Here is a 13,331-nt window from a genome sequence, read left to right as displayed (position 1 = left end):
GTCAAGCGCTTTGAAATGTCTTCAGATGTGATTAGGTGCTATATAAATAAAAATTGATTAGATTAGATTAGATTAGATTAGATTAGATTAGATTGGATTGGATTGGATTAGATTAGATTAGATTAGATTAGAGTAGAGTAGATTAGATTGGATTGGATTATATTAGATTAGATTAGATTAGATTAGATTAGATTAGATTAGATTAGATTAGATTAGATTAGATTAGATTAGATTAGATTAGATTAGATCAGATTAAATCATATCATCCTTTATTGGTACCACGGTGGGGAAAATTTCCCCAGCTTCAGTCTCAGGTGTTCAGACCCCCCCCCCCCAGCTTCAGTCTCAGGTGTTCAGACCCCTCCCCCCAGCTTCAGTCTCAGGTGTTCAGACCCCTCCCCCCAGGTTCAGTCTCAGGTGTTCAGACCCCCCCCCCCAGCTTCAGTCTCAGGTGTTCAGACCCCTCCCCCCAGCTTCAGTCTCAGGTGTTCAGACCCCCCCCCCCAGCTTCAGTCTCAGGTGTTCAGACCCCTCCCCCCAGCTTCAGTCTCAGGTTGACATGTGTTCCGCTCCCCCCACCCCAGATTCAGTCTGAGGGAGGGCTGGTGACGTTTTTGCCTCCTCTTGCCAGCAGGGGGCGCTGCAGCCTCCGCTGCCGACATGGAGCTCCAGAAGAAGAGAGGACAGGCGCTGCCAGCTGGACTCGTTCTTCCGCTGAAGCGACAGAGACTCCCGGTGCTCCTGCAGCGGCGGACGGGCCTCCCGGTAATGACGGTCCGGACGGTCTGAACCCGGAAGAAGCCGAAACAGACGCGGTGAGTGACGCGCAGATCCGGATGGTCGAGCGGACTAAACCGGGTACTTCCTGTTGTTCCGGGTACCGGGACTGAATCGGGATTACCGGGATAGTACTGGGATTACCGGGATAGTACCGGGACTGTACCGGGATAGTACCGGGACTGTACCGGGATAGTACCGGGACTGTACCGGGATAGTACCGGGACTGTACCGGGATAGTACCGGGACTGTACCGGGATTACCAGGATAGTACCGGGATAGTACCGGGATAGTACCGGGATAGTACCGGGATAGTACCGGGACTGTACCGGGATAGTACCGGGACTGTACCGGGATTACCAGGATAGTACCGGGATAGTACCGGGATAGTACCGGGATAGTACCGGGATAGTACCGGGACTGTACCGGGATAGTACCGGGACTGTACCAGGATAGTACCGGGACTGTACCGGGATTACCAGGATAGTACCGGGATAGTACCGGGATAGTACCGGGATAGTACCGGGATAGTACCGGGACTGTACCGGGATAGTACCGGGACTGTACCGGGATAGTACCGGGACTGTACCGGGATAGTACCGGGACTGTACCGGGATAGTACCGTCACACAGCAGTGGAGTCACCTCACTGCTGGTATTGCAGTAACGGAACAACCACAGAGCGGCGGAACCGAACCGAGTCCTGTGTAGTCTGTGACTCCCCCCATAGAGCAACGACCCTGGAAGTACCGTCACCGAGGAGTCCCACACTAAAAGAGTCAAAGATCATTAGTGAATGAATCAGAGTTCATTAGTATAGGAGACAAAGTTCATTAATGGGGGAGTCAAAGTTCATTAGTGAAGGAGTCAGAGTTCATTAGTGAAGGAGTCAGTTCATTAGTAAATGAGTCAGAGTTCATTAGTATAGGAGTCAAAGTTCATTAATGGGGGAGTCAAAGTTCATTAGTGAAGGAGTCAGGGTTCATTAGTGAAGGAGTCAAAGGTCATTAATAGAAGAGTCAAAGTTCATTAGTGAAGGAGTCAAAGGTCATTAATGGAGGAGTCAAAGTTCATTAGTGAAGGAGTCAAAGGTATTAATGGAGGAGTCAGAGTTGGGTGTGTACTTGAGTCTTCAATTTGTTGCCTCCTGTTGGACCTGCATCCTGATTTGAGGGCGTTCACTAAGCCACGCCTCTTCAATGCCGTTTTGAGTCACAGTAGACAGGAAGACGTGTGTTGGTCAGCCAGCTTCTACACAACATCTACGGGACGCCCTCAGGACGCTCCGCTGTGATTGGTTCCAAATGAAGCTCCACCCCCTCAGAGGTGATGTCAGTGTGAGCAGAAAGAAGACGAACAAGCTAAATAAAATCACCACAATGGTGGGGGGGATGTTCAGAGAACAGGTTGGGCAGCCTATCAGGTGTGCTCCTGTGGGCGTGGCCCCACCAGGATGTCCTGTGTTTGTTCTGTTGTTTGCCTGCTCCTGTCACGGTGCATTCAGGGACTCGTGTGTGACGTGTAGAAATGAAAGGACTCGCGACAAAGGAGGAAGGAGGGAAAGTGTCACTGCCAGCGGGGGCGGCGTGGTGGCCGAGGGGGGCGGGTCAGTGTCGGTTTTGTGGTCAGTGTCGGTGTTGTAGTCAGTGTCAGTGTTGTCAGTGTTGGTGTTGTGGTCAGTGTTGTTGTCGTCAGTGTCGGTGACAACAACAACTGACACTGACAACACCAAAACCGACCTGGCCGAGGGGGACGCGTCAGTGTCGGTGTTGTGGTCAGTGTCGGTGTTGTGGTCAGTGTCGGTGTTGTGGTCAGTGTCGGTGTTGTGGTCAGTGTCGGTGTTGTGGTCAGTGTCGGTGTTGTGGTCAGTGTCGGTGTTGTGGTCAGTGTCGGTGTTGTGGTCAGTGTCGGTGTTGTGGTCAGTGTCGGTGTTGTGGTCAGTGTCGGTGTTGTGGTCAGTGTCGGTGTTGTGGTCAGTGTCGGTGTTGTGGTCAGTGTCGGTGTTGTGGTCAGTGTCGGTGTTGTGGTAAGCAGCTTCTCTGTCTTCAGGTCATGGATGCAGAAAGCGGCGAGCTGTTTGTCGGGGGCGTGGCGGCGGACGGCTTCCACCTGGACAACGCCCAGCTGGGATGCTTTAGCAGCCTGGAGGAGCCCCTGCCGGACTGGGCGGTGGACCCCGACTGTGTGAGTCCTCTTTGGGCGTGTGTGATGACCAGGCGAGGCTAACGTGCGCTAACGCTGCGACTGTTCCTAGGCTCTGAACGACAGCGAGCCCGAGGACGTCCTCCACGCTGTGGACCCCAACGCCGTGTTCCCCAGCGGGCCGCCTGTGGACCAATCATCTGAGAGCGACAGCGGCATCTCCGAGGATCCGGTGGTTGAGAGTCCCATCGCCTCGGTGACCCCCCAGCTGCCCCCGGCGACTGTCTACCAGGTGGTTTATGACCTCAGCAGCCTGGGCAGAATGAAGCCCCGCCCTGCAGCAGAGAACGTGATCTCCATCGAGCTGGGTGAGGTTCCCTCTGGGTCACCCAGCTGGTTCTGGAGGTCCCACCACCTAGATTGGTTGTTTTCAGGTGTAGCCTGAGAGACGCAGTGAGGGGCTAGCTAGCAGGCTAAGCTAATAGGGTAGCTAGCATGATGAGCTAGCAGGATGCTGTTTAGTTGTCTGGTGCTGCTCATGTTCTCTGGACTGGAGGAAGAACCGGATGAAGACCAGCTCAGTGGTGACTGTGATGTCATTTCCTGTCCCATACAGATGAATGGAGCTCCCAAGTGTTGTTTTCAGACTCCTGCATTGTCAACGAGCTGTCGGTGGTCCCTGCAGCTCACATGGATGGTGCCCCGACCGCCACCGACCCCCCCAGCCCTGGCAGCGACCTGGTGAGTCTCTGGAGGACTAACTCTTCTTCTATGGTTACTGCAGCTGTACCTGGAGGACTAACTCTTCTTCTATGGTTACTACAGCTGTACCTGGAGGACTAACTCTTCTTCTATGGTTACTACAGCTGTACCTGGAGGACTAACTCTTCTTCTATGGTTACTACAGCTGTACCTGGAGGACTAACTCTTCTTCTATGGTTACTACAGCTGTACCTGGAGGACTAACTCTTCTTCTATGGTTACTACAGCTGTACCTGGAGGACTAACTCTTCTTCTATGGTTACTACAGCTGTACCTGGAGGACTAACTCTTCTTCTATGGTTACTACAGCTGTACCTGGAGGACTAACTCTTCTTCTATGGTTACTACAGCTGTACCTGGAGGACTAACTCTTCTTCTATGGTTACTACAGCTGTACCCGGAGCTCCAGCTGACGGACGAGGAGCAGAAGTTGCTGAGTCAGGAGGGCGTGTCTCTGCCCAGCAACCTTCCTCTCACCAAGGTGAGGCCAGAGGACGGCATGGCCCATGAGGGCCCTGTAGACCGTTAATGGCCCCTAAGGGCCCCTTAGACCCATAATGGCCCCTCAGGGCCCTGTAAACTCATAAAGGCCCTTCAGGGCTCTGTAGACTGATAATGGCCCCTGAGGACCCCTTAGACCCATAATGGCCCCTGAGGGCCCCGTAGACCCATGATGGCCCCTGAGGACCCCGTAGACCCATAATGGCCCCTGAGGGCCCCTTAGACCCATAATGGCCCCTCAGGGCCCTGTAAACTCATAAAGGCCCTTCAGGGCTCTGTAGACTGATAATGGCCCCTGAGGACCCCTTAGACCCATAATGGCCCCTGAGGGCCCCGTAGACCCATGATGGCCCCTGAGGACCCCGTAGACCCATAATGGCCCCTGAGGGCCCCTTAGACCCATAATGGCCCCTGAGAGCCCCGTAGACCCATGATGGCCCCTGAGGGCCCCGTAGACCCATAATGGCCCCTTAGGGCCCCGTAGACCCATAATGGCCCCTTAGGGCCCCGTAGACCCATAATTGCCCCTGAGGGCCCGGCGCTGACTCTGGTGGTCTCCACAGGCGGAGGAGAGGATCCTGAAGAGGGTCCGGAGGAAGATCCGGAACAAGCAGTCGGCTCAGGACAGCCGGCGCCGCAGGAAGGAGTACATCGACGGGCTGGAGAGCAGGTGGGGCCCGTCCTGTGATGTCACGTCCTGTGATGTCATGGCGCTCCAGGGGCCGGTTCCCTGTGATGGCTGGAACAACGGGTAACGGTGTGTGTGTGTGTGTGTGTGTGTGTGTGTTCTCAGGGCAGCAGCTTTCTCGGCTCAGAACAAGGAGCTTCAGAGGACGGTGGAGCAGCTGGAGAAACGAAACATGTATGAGAACATTAACTGTTGATCTGATTGATCTGACTGATGTGATTGATCTGACTGATCTGACTGATGTGTTTGCTCTGACTGATGTCATGTGATGAGGCGGAGCCTTTAGACCAGGGTCTGACTTGTGCTCCTGTTGTCCTGCGGGTGTCGCGCGGGGGGGTCAGGTCTCTGCTGACTCAGCTGCATCGGCTCCAGTCCCTTATCAGACAGACGGCCAGCAAAGGAGCCCAGACCAGCACCTGCTTACTGGTATGGACCTGTGACATCACTAGCACCGCTGTGACATCACTATCATCCACCAGCACCACTGTGACATCACTGGCGTCCCCAACTGGTCCCAGCTGGTTTGTCACCGGTCATTGTGGGCGTGTCCTCTGGGAGCGTGGCCTGATGGTGCTCTGTGTCCTCAGGTCATCCTGGTGTCTCTGGCTCTGATCATCCTGCCCAGCTTCAGCCCCTTCAGACGCAGCCAATCAGACGACGACCACAGGCCCACAGGAGGTCAGTCTGGGAGAGGTGCGGGTCCTGTGAGGGCGGGGCCTGTGGGCCATGTGACCTCGTACCGCGGCTGACGGGGTGTTGTTTGTTCAGTTCTCTCCAGAAACATCCTGACGGACGTGTCGTCGCCCCAGATGGTGTCCAATGGCGGCGAGGGTCTGGCAGTCCAATCCGACGCCTCGTCACCGCCGTCTGAAGAACCAATCCAAGAACTCCCAACCATCAACTGGGAAGGGAGGGGCCAAGAGGGAAGCCAATCAGGAAACCTCTCTGCGCCTGTTACCGGTCCGAGGGCGGAGCCGGAGGCGGGAATCGATTCTGCTAAACCCGCCCATGCCGACGAGATGTAGCATCACAACCAATCACAGCCCAGCAGCTCCTCGGACATCCACCAATCACGAGTCCTCAAGAGCAGTGAGCATTCTGAGAAACGTCAGAGACGTGTCGAAGTGAAGGAGAAAGGGCCCGCCCAATCAGAGCAGGCCCCTGAAGATGTAGATGGGTGGGGGGCTACGATGAGCATGCTAACATGCTATCTTTAGTGGTTTATCTGGTTAGGTTGGTGAAGCTAACACTTTCTTACATTTATGCTACGCTGTGCTAACGCGATGTAGCATTTCTATTTGTCTAGAAAGAAATTAAATGTACTTCAAAGCGCTTTGATTCTTTTTAACAGTTCAACTTAGCTGTTCATGCTAACGTTGCATTTTAGCAGTTTGGGAGGTTTTCAAACACATTTTACTCAAACATGTTGAGCTTTGTGTGGAACTTGACAAGACAACAAACTAGCAAACAGGCAGCTAAATTAGCTCACAAGCCACTACATAACCAAGACATCAGCAGCCTGGGTTAGCACGCTAAAAACTAACAGTCCATGTAGCACAAATCAGGGCAAATTTTTCAGGAGATTTTGGCGCCGACTTGAAGGAACAGGAAGTTGCCTGAGGATGTCATACGTCTCAGTCAGTCTGTTCTGCTAGCTGTTCTGCTAGCTGTTATGTTAGCGTCAGCGCCGCCTGTTTGTTCCTCCTGGGAACGCCACTAACTAACCTGTGTTAGCATCAGGAGCTAACGTCCTGATGGGGTTTTGCTCCTTAAATGTGAGCTAACAGATGGTTTCTATGGTCTGTCGGCTTGTGGCAGGGACTTCACCGACCTGGTGTCATGTTAGCGTTAGCGTTAGCGCTAGCTGACTGACATCTGCTTCTCTGCACCTGTGGCCTTTCCCACGGTGGTAAGGTGTGGTCGATGCCATCCAGGCGTGTTTCCAGTTCGTAGCTACAACAGCTGTTGTGTTTGCTTAGCCTAGCCTTAGCCTAGCCTTAGCCTAGCCTTAGCCTAGCCTTAGCCAAGCGGCGCTACTGATGGAAGTTAAACCCTACTTTGGCTATTTGTAGATAATGATGTGATTTATTTCTTTAAATCTAAAAATACTTTCTATTTTTTAAAGACAAGCTCATTCTGAATGATTCTCTGAACTGAAGACGTCTCCTGGATGAGAGACCAAACGTCTTCAGAACCTTCTCTAGTCCAGTGGATCGACTCAACAGCTTTGGAGAACCAGACCTGATGACTGAGAACCTACACAGATTCTCTGAACTGTATTTATTGTTTCCGGTGATCAGCTGACCGTCCTGATCACTGATCCACAAACTGATCAATGATCCACAAACTGATCACTGATCCACAAACTGATCACTGATCCACAAACTGATCAATGATCCACAAACTGAGCAGTGATCGGCTGACCGTCCTGATCACCAGGAAGAGCAGTGATTGATTAGAAGGGACGTTTTTTGATGTTGTGGTTGTGATCCAATAAAATGTGTTTGCACAGGAAGTGTCATCGTTAAACGTTCATTTATTGGATGGAAGCAACTTCCTGGTGGCTCAGCAGGACGTCACAGGATGAACCTGTCACTCCACCCCCCCCAGCCCCTCCTATGGGTGGGAGGGGCTGTGGGGGGTCGTGGCGCCCTCTTCAGTGACCGGGGTGTGTGTTTGTAGCCGCCCCCCCGACCCTAATGGATCCGTTCCATCAGTGGTGGTGACGTCATTTCCAGCGGCCCACCCGAGGACCTGGACCAGGTGGGTGTAGTTCCCCTTCTGTCCACCAGGTGTCCCCACAGACCACCTGCACACCTGTCCCTGATCCGGTCATCACCGAACCCAACCCCGCGTGAACAGGAGGTTCTGGAGGCGCGTGGGGGAACCGGGGTCCCGGTTCCGGTGGGTTCTGGTGGTCCATCACATGCTTTAACGGCGTTTATTGATCGGTGATCAGAGGCTCAGCGGGGAACCGGAACCACAGGAGTGACCTGGTACCGGTCCGGTATTGATTGGTGGTTCCTCTATTGATCATCGATCGGTGATGTTTCCTGTCTCTCCTCCGTGGGCGGATGTTGTTCATATTGTTCACCTCCCCTCCCTCCCTCCCTCCCTCGCTCCGCCCCCTCACACCGACAGTTCAGCCGGTCTCGTCCACCGGCAGCGGACGGATCGGACCCGGACGGAGAGCTTCAGCCCCCGCGGTTCGGCGGCTGTGACACGTGACCTGGCGGAACGGTACCGCTGACCCTCAGCGGGGGGGTGGTCTCCACGTCGCGAGCTCCTCGCTCACCGGATCTTCTCCGTCCACGTCGCCGCGCGCGGACGCTGACCGGACACACCTGACAGGTGACTTTGAGTCACGCGGTGTTTCCGTGGCCGCGGTCACGCGCGTTCAACTTTTCCAGCAGCTTTCATGAGTCGCGCGTGACATCGAAGCTGTTTGGACGTTTTGGGGGCTTCAGGTGTGACGTCATAGACAGAAATCTGCTCGCGGCTCCCACTCCGCCCGCGCGGCTGCCTTTGGCGGGTTTGGCGCTCAGCCGGAAGCGATTGGTGCCGGTAAGAACTGACAGTAACTAACCCTAACCCAACTAACCCTAGCCCAACTAACCATAACCCGACTAACTAACCCAACCAACTAACCCTAACCCAAAGAACTAACCCTAACTAACCAACCCAACTAACCCTAACCCGACTAACTAACCCTAACCCAACTAACTAACCCTAACTACTTAACCCTAACTAACCCTAATCATAACTAACTACCTAACCCTAACTACCTAACCCAACTAACTAACCCTAGAGGAGAGTCACGGAGGAAACAGGATGTGGGTTGGTCTAGTGGGAGGCAGTTCGTGTTTAACGAGATAAAATGTATTAAACTAATAATACACGCTAAGCTAACTGACGTGCTAACGTTAGCTTGTTTGTGTTGTCTGAAGTGAATATTGATCTAAACATGATCAATGCTTTTAGTGTTTTCCTTCATTTCTAATGACGGGTGTTTGCTTCACCAGGCTGGTTGTGGATCAAAGTCACAGTCAAAGTGCAGGTTGATTGGTTGGTCGGTTGATTGGTTGGTCGGTTGATTGGTTGGTCGGTTGATTTATTGGTCGGTTGGGTGGTTGCTTGCTTGCTTGATTAATTGGCTGGTGGGTTGATTGGGTTGATGGGCTTCGTTGGTTGATTGATCGATTGATTGATTGGTGGGTTGATTGGTTGATCAGTTGGTTGGTTGGTTGCTTGATTGGTTGGTTGCTGGGTTGATTGGTTGCTGTATTGTGACGTCATCATGGAGCCAGCAGGCGGTTGTAGGTGTCGTGAAAAAGGCGTCTCTGAGTTGCTGTCCTGGGGGGTCCCACATCATGGTGGGGTCGAGGGGCGGTTCCCTGGGTTCTGCTGGTTCTGCCTCTGTGATGGGACACTGTTTGGGGTAGGTGTGAGCTGTGACTGGTGGTTCTTCATGGTGACACGTGGTTCCTCTGATGGAGCCTTCTGGGTCCTGGGATCTGTTTCCTGTCCCAACTGATCTTGTTCTTCATGTTAGGGTTCAGAGTTCATGTTACCGCCAGAAAGCAGTGCATTCTGGGATGCGCTTCAAGAAAATTTGTGTATCCCAACATGACGTTTATGAATCCCAACAGTAATAACAGAATATACGGTAGAAGAAACGCAAGGATCGAGTTTAGCCAATATTATCAATATAAAAACTAAACAAACTGATAATTTAATGTCTTTATTAATAACATCATAACTGTTAACTAAAAAGAAAAAAGAGCAAAATTATATATTAGCTTATCAAAATATTAAACCCTGGTAGTCATTTAAAAAAAACAGTTTTAGAAATAAATAAAGATGTAATACTTTTTTTTCTTCTTTCTTTTCACTCAGTAGTTTTCTGTCTTTAATTCATATTTTCTCCTGTGGACACTGGAACAAGAACCTTCACACACATGTAGTAATATCTGTAGTAATATCTGTAGTAATATCTGTAGTAATATCTGTAGTAATATCTGTAGTAATACCTGTAGTAATATCTGTAGTAATATCTGTAGTAATACCTGTAGTAATACCTGTAGTAATATCTGTAGTAATACCTGTAGTAATACCTGTAGTAATATCAGTCAGTAATATTTGTAGGAGGGGGGGCATGAGGGGGATGGGGGTGACTCCATGCTTTACTCACCCCTCCCTCTTTGTGTCTGCAGTGGTTCTTCATTTGGGGGGGGGCTCCCAGCTTGGCCCAGGATGGCCTCCTGGGTGCAGGGCGTGGTTCTCCTGCTGGTTCTGCTCCACCTGCAGGGGGTAAGAGGTCGCAGCGTGAGACGCCACCTGGGGGGGCGCCGGGGGCGGCAGAACATCACGCTGGCCGTCATTCTACCTCAGACCAACACTGCTTACCCCTGGGCGTGGCCTCGGGTTGGCCCCGCCCTGCACAGGGCGGTCCAAAGGGTGAACGCCGACCCCGCCCTGCTGCCGGACCACCGCCTGACCTACGCTTTCAAGAGCAGCGAGGACCGGGGGGGCGTGTGCTCGGAGTCGGTGGCGCCGCTGATGGCGGTGGACCTGAAGCTGGCCTTTGACCCCTGGGCCTTCATCGGGCCAGGCTGCTCCTACACCGCCTCCCCCGTGGGGCTGTTCACCACCCACTGGGACGTCCCCATGGTGACGGCCGGCGCCCCGGCGGTGGCGTTCCACGGCGGGGTGTACCCCTCCGTCACCAACACCGGCCCCACCCACAGGAAGCTGGGCCGCTTCGCACTTCAGCTGTGCGAGCGCTTCGGCTGGCGGCGCCATGTCATGCTGATGTTCAGCGACAACAAGCTGGACGACCGGCCCTGCTACTTCGCCATGGAGGGGCTATACACTGAGCTGAGCGCCGCCAACATCAGCCTGGAGGACCGCGTGTTCCAGGAGGCCACGCCCACTCTCAACTACGCCCACATCCTGTCCGACGTCCAGAACGACGCCCGAGGTGAGTCCGCATACGGCTACCCCCTCGGTCTAACCCCCCTGGTCTGACCCCCCCCCGGTGTGACACCCCCGGTCTGACCCACTCTGTCTGACCCGGAGGTTAGGGTGGTGTGGGAAGCTTCTGCCCCGCCTTTACGGTTGTCATATAAGACCGTCAGGTGGTCGTTGTTAGCATCGTTAGCATCTCTGACACACTGAGTCCACGCACCGGTCCCAACGGGCCGATGCAGAACATTCTGAGACACCCCTGAATTAAAAATGTTACCCTGACTACTGTCATAGGTCATAGATCAAAGCTTGTGCTCTGACCTACTGTCATTGATCAAAGCACTAGCTTTGATCTATAGTCTTACTTACACTGGCCTTCTCCCTCATCTTTCTATCTTATCCGGTTCCTGAGTGTATAACAGTTGAAATTTGACCTTGACCTAGTTTTCTCAAGGTCATCATCTCATCTTCATCCCCCCCTCCTGCCTGAGTCATGAGCTTTAGCTTCATCTTTCTGTCTGAACGGTTGTGGAGACATTTGGTGGACTAACGGACGAACACGCCAACACTGACATGACAACACATCACCGCTTTGATCGGGATGTTATCAATAGTTACTGACTCCAGGACGGCTGTCGTCTAATAATTAATCACTGCAGACAATAAACAACCTTTATTCATTAATTAATAATCAACATCTCTGTAAACCAAATTACAGCGGTACCTCTACTTACAAAATTAATTGGTTCTGGAGGAAATTACGTAAGTAGAAAATTTCGTAAATAGAGACACGTTTTCTATGTAAATGCCCTAATCTGTTCCAAGCCCCCAAAATTCAGACATAAATGTTTTATAAAGCATAAAAATGCATCAAAACATGTAACAAATACATGTTACGATTAGATTATTACACAATAAATGAGAGTTGTGCATAATGTAAGAAACAAAGAATAAAGAATAATAATGATGGTCATTTACCTTTTAACTGTTGTCCTCATTGTTTTTTGCCCTCTTTGGTTCATGCCCTCTTGCCCCCCCATGAACAACAGAGTGAATTCCAGTCCTCCTTCTGAACTTCTCCAACCACCCACGCGATGCCTTAAACTCCTTAAACTTCCTTTAGTTTTAATAACGTGGTGATTGTAGATGCATTACGGCCATATTCTTTGGTGAGATCAACCAAACGCATCCCTTTTTCAGGCTTTTCTATCATCTCTTGCTTTGTTTGTACGGACAAAAAAACTCTTTTCTTCGTCTTTTCTTTTCCTCTTTTCTCCGTCACTTTCTTGGGGTCCATAGTGAATACTCTAAAAGTTAATATATTTATGTTAAACTATCAGAACACCTCACGTGTCGAGGGCCGAATGACGAGGTCTCTGCATAGACACCTATCTAGCTACACACAGAGGTCCCTCTTAGCCAATGGGATGCTAGGATGCTAGGTAATAGCCAATGGCAGAGCAGCTATAAGAATGTTGCGTTCAGGAACCTGTGGGAGCTGTGAGTATCAGCCCGTACTGTATTTTTACCTTTCATAAGTCAAAATTCTTTCGTAACTAGAGGCAATATTTTCCTGCTGAGAAGTTTCGTAAGTGGAACATTTCATAAGTAGAGACATTCGTAAGTAGAGGAACCGCTGTACTGGTTTTAGAACCAAAATCTTTTTTAATAATAAATAATTCTAATAAACCTGATTCCAGTGACTGATGAGGTTTATTCTAAAATCTAGTGACTTCTAATCAGTTGATCATTTCTCGATTGAAGGGTGAATAATCAATAGTAATAATGATAATGATCTAGTGGAGGCTGAACTGGTTTCTCTGCGCCAGCCAGTCCAAGGAGACAATGACCCCTGGGGGGTTCTGGATGTCCGGTGGACTCTAGTCTGGTACCGAGTGGCCCGTGGCCCGATACCAAGTGGCGAGCCAGGGGGGCGGACCACTGGTAACAGCAGGAGGCGATGGTCTTGTGGCATCACAGCGTTCAGCGGGTTTCCCTGGATTGGATCCTGATTGGTGGACAGTCTCTGCTAGCAGCGTTAGCTTTAGCAGGAAGTGGTCTTGTTCTTGGAGCTGATGAGATGTTCCTCACCAGCCATTGGCCAGCTGAAGAGTCCCCCCCCCCCCACTGTGGATTCAGGAAGAGCACAGGGACCAATCATCTGTGAGGCTGCTTCATCACCCTGTTTCCTGTTCTGTGTGTGATCACAGAACCAATCAGAACCTTCAGCGTAAACGGGTCTCTGTCGCTTCCCCTCGTCTCCCTGTGTGAACAGAACTGGATACGGGTTCTGGTTCCAGTTCTGACTGGATCCGGGTTCTGGTTCCTTGCTGCGGGAGCCGAATGACTCAGCAGGTCAAAGTTCAGCAGGTTGTACGTCGTCTAAACGCTGATGATCACAGGAGCCAATCAGGACAGAGCGTCCTGACCAGAGATTAACCATAATCTCTTGTTTGATGCTGCCGCTCCCGATTGGCCGGTCAAAACCAGCCTGT

The 13,331-nt window shown here is 51.7% G+C and overlaps 2 protein-coding genes across 5 annotated transcripts in view; both read left to right on the top strand.

Annotated features, from left to right (window-relative positions):
• Positions 1-677: 677 nt before the first annotated feature.
• Positions 678-7,399, top strand: LOC137601286 (cyclic AMP-responsive element-binding protein 3-like protein 4). Of its 2 annotated transcripts, XR_011037052.1 has the most exons (11): positions 678-815; positions 2,826-2,960; positions 3,031-3,286; positions 3,535-3,659; positions 4,072-4,161; positions 4,745-4,851; positions 4,975-5,043; positions 5,211-5,295; positions 5,457-5,547; positions 5,638-5,958; positions 6,995-7,398. XR_011037052.1 is itself a non-coding variant. In XM_068323413.1 (10 exons), the coding sequence occupies exons 2-10, from the start codon at positions 2,829-2,831 to the stop codon at positions 5,892-5,894; spliced, it is 1,212 nt and encodes a 403-aa protein (XP_068179514.1). In that variant the 5' UTR covers positions 678-815; positions 2,826-2,828; the 3' UTR covers positions 5,895-7,399. The 2 variants fall into 2 exon arrangements, 1 of the variants encoding a protein (XP_068179514.1); XM_068323413.1 differs by having other exon boundaries at positions 5,638-7,399.
• A 610-nt stretch (positions 7,400-8,009) lies between these two features.
• Positions 8,010-13,331, top strand: part of LOC137602179 (atrial natriuretic peptide receptor 1-like) — a 37,965-nt gene continuing 32,643 nt past the window's right edge. The window contains exons 1-2 of one of the 3 annotated variants that reach the window (XM_068324816.1): positions 8,010-8,220; positions 10,083-10,849. In XM_068324816.1, coding sequence (XP_068180917.1) covers positions 10,123-10,849 — 727 coding nt within the window. In that variant the 5' untranslated portion in view covers positions 8,010-8,220; positions 10,083-10,122. Of the gene's footprint in view, positions 8,434-8,947; positions 9,308-10,082; positions 10,850-13,331 lie in introns of those variants that run through there. The other 2 variants (XM_068324815.1, XM_068324814.1) reach the window with 2 other exon arrangements.

The sequence above is a fragment of the Antennarius striatus genome, chromosome 9, assembly GCF_040054535.1.
Source record: "Antennarius striatus isolate MH-2024 chromosome 9, ASM4005453v1, whole genome shotgun sequence".
NCBI lineage: Eukaryota > Metazoa > Chordata > Actinopteri > Lophiiformes > Antennariidae > Antennarius > Antennarius striatus.
The sequence above is the reverse complement of the archived record's forward strand: the minus strand, read 5'-3'. Positions and strand labels throughout refer to the sequence as shown.

Bases quoted from the DNA above. Each gene is read 5' to 3' on its own strand.
- LOC137601286 (XM_068323413.1), top strand. From the start codon at position 2,829: ATGGATGCAGAAAGCGGCGAGCTGTTTGTCGGGGGCGTGGCGGCGGAC. The intron at 4,162-4,744 runs GTGAGGCCAGAG...TGGTCTCCACAG, and splicing joins GCAACCTTCCTCTCACCAAG to GCGGAGGAGAGGATCCTGAA. The intron at 5,296-5,456 runs GTATGGACCTGT...CTGTGTCCTCAG, and splicing joins AGACCAGCACCTGCTTACTG to GTCATCCTGGTGTCTCTGGC.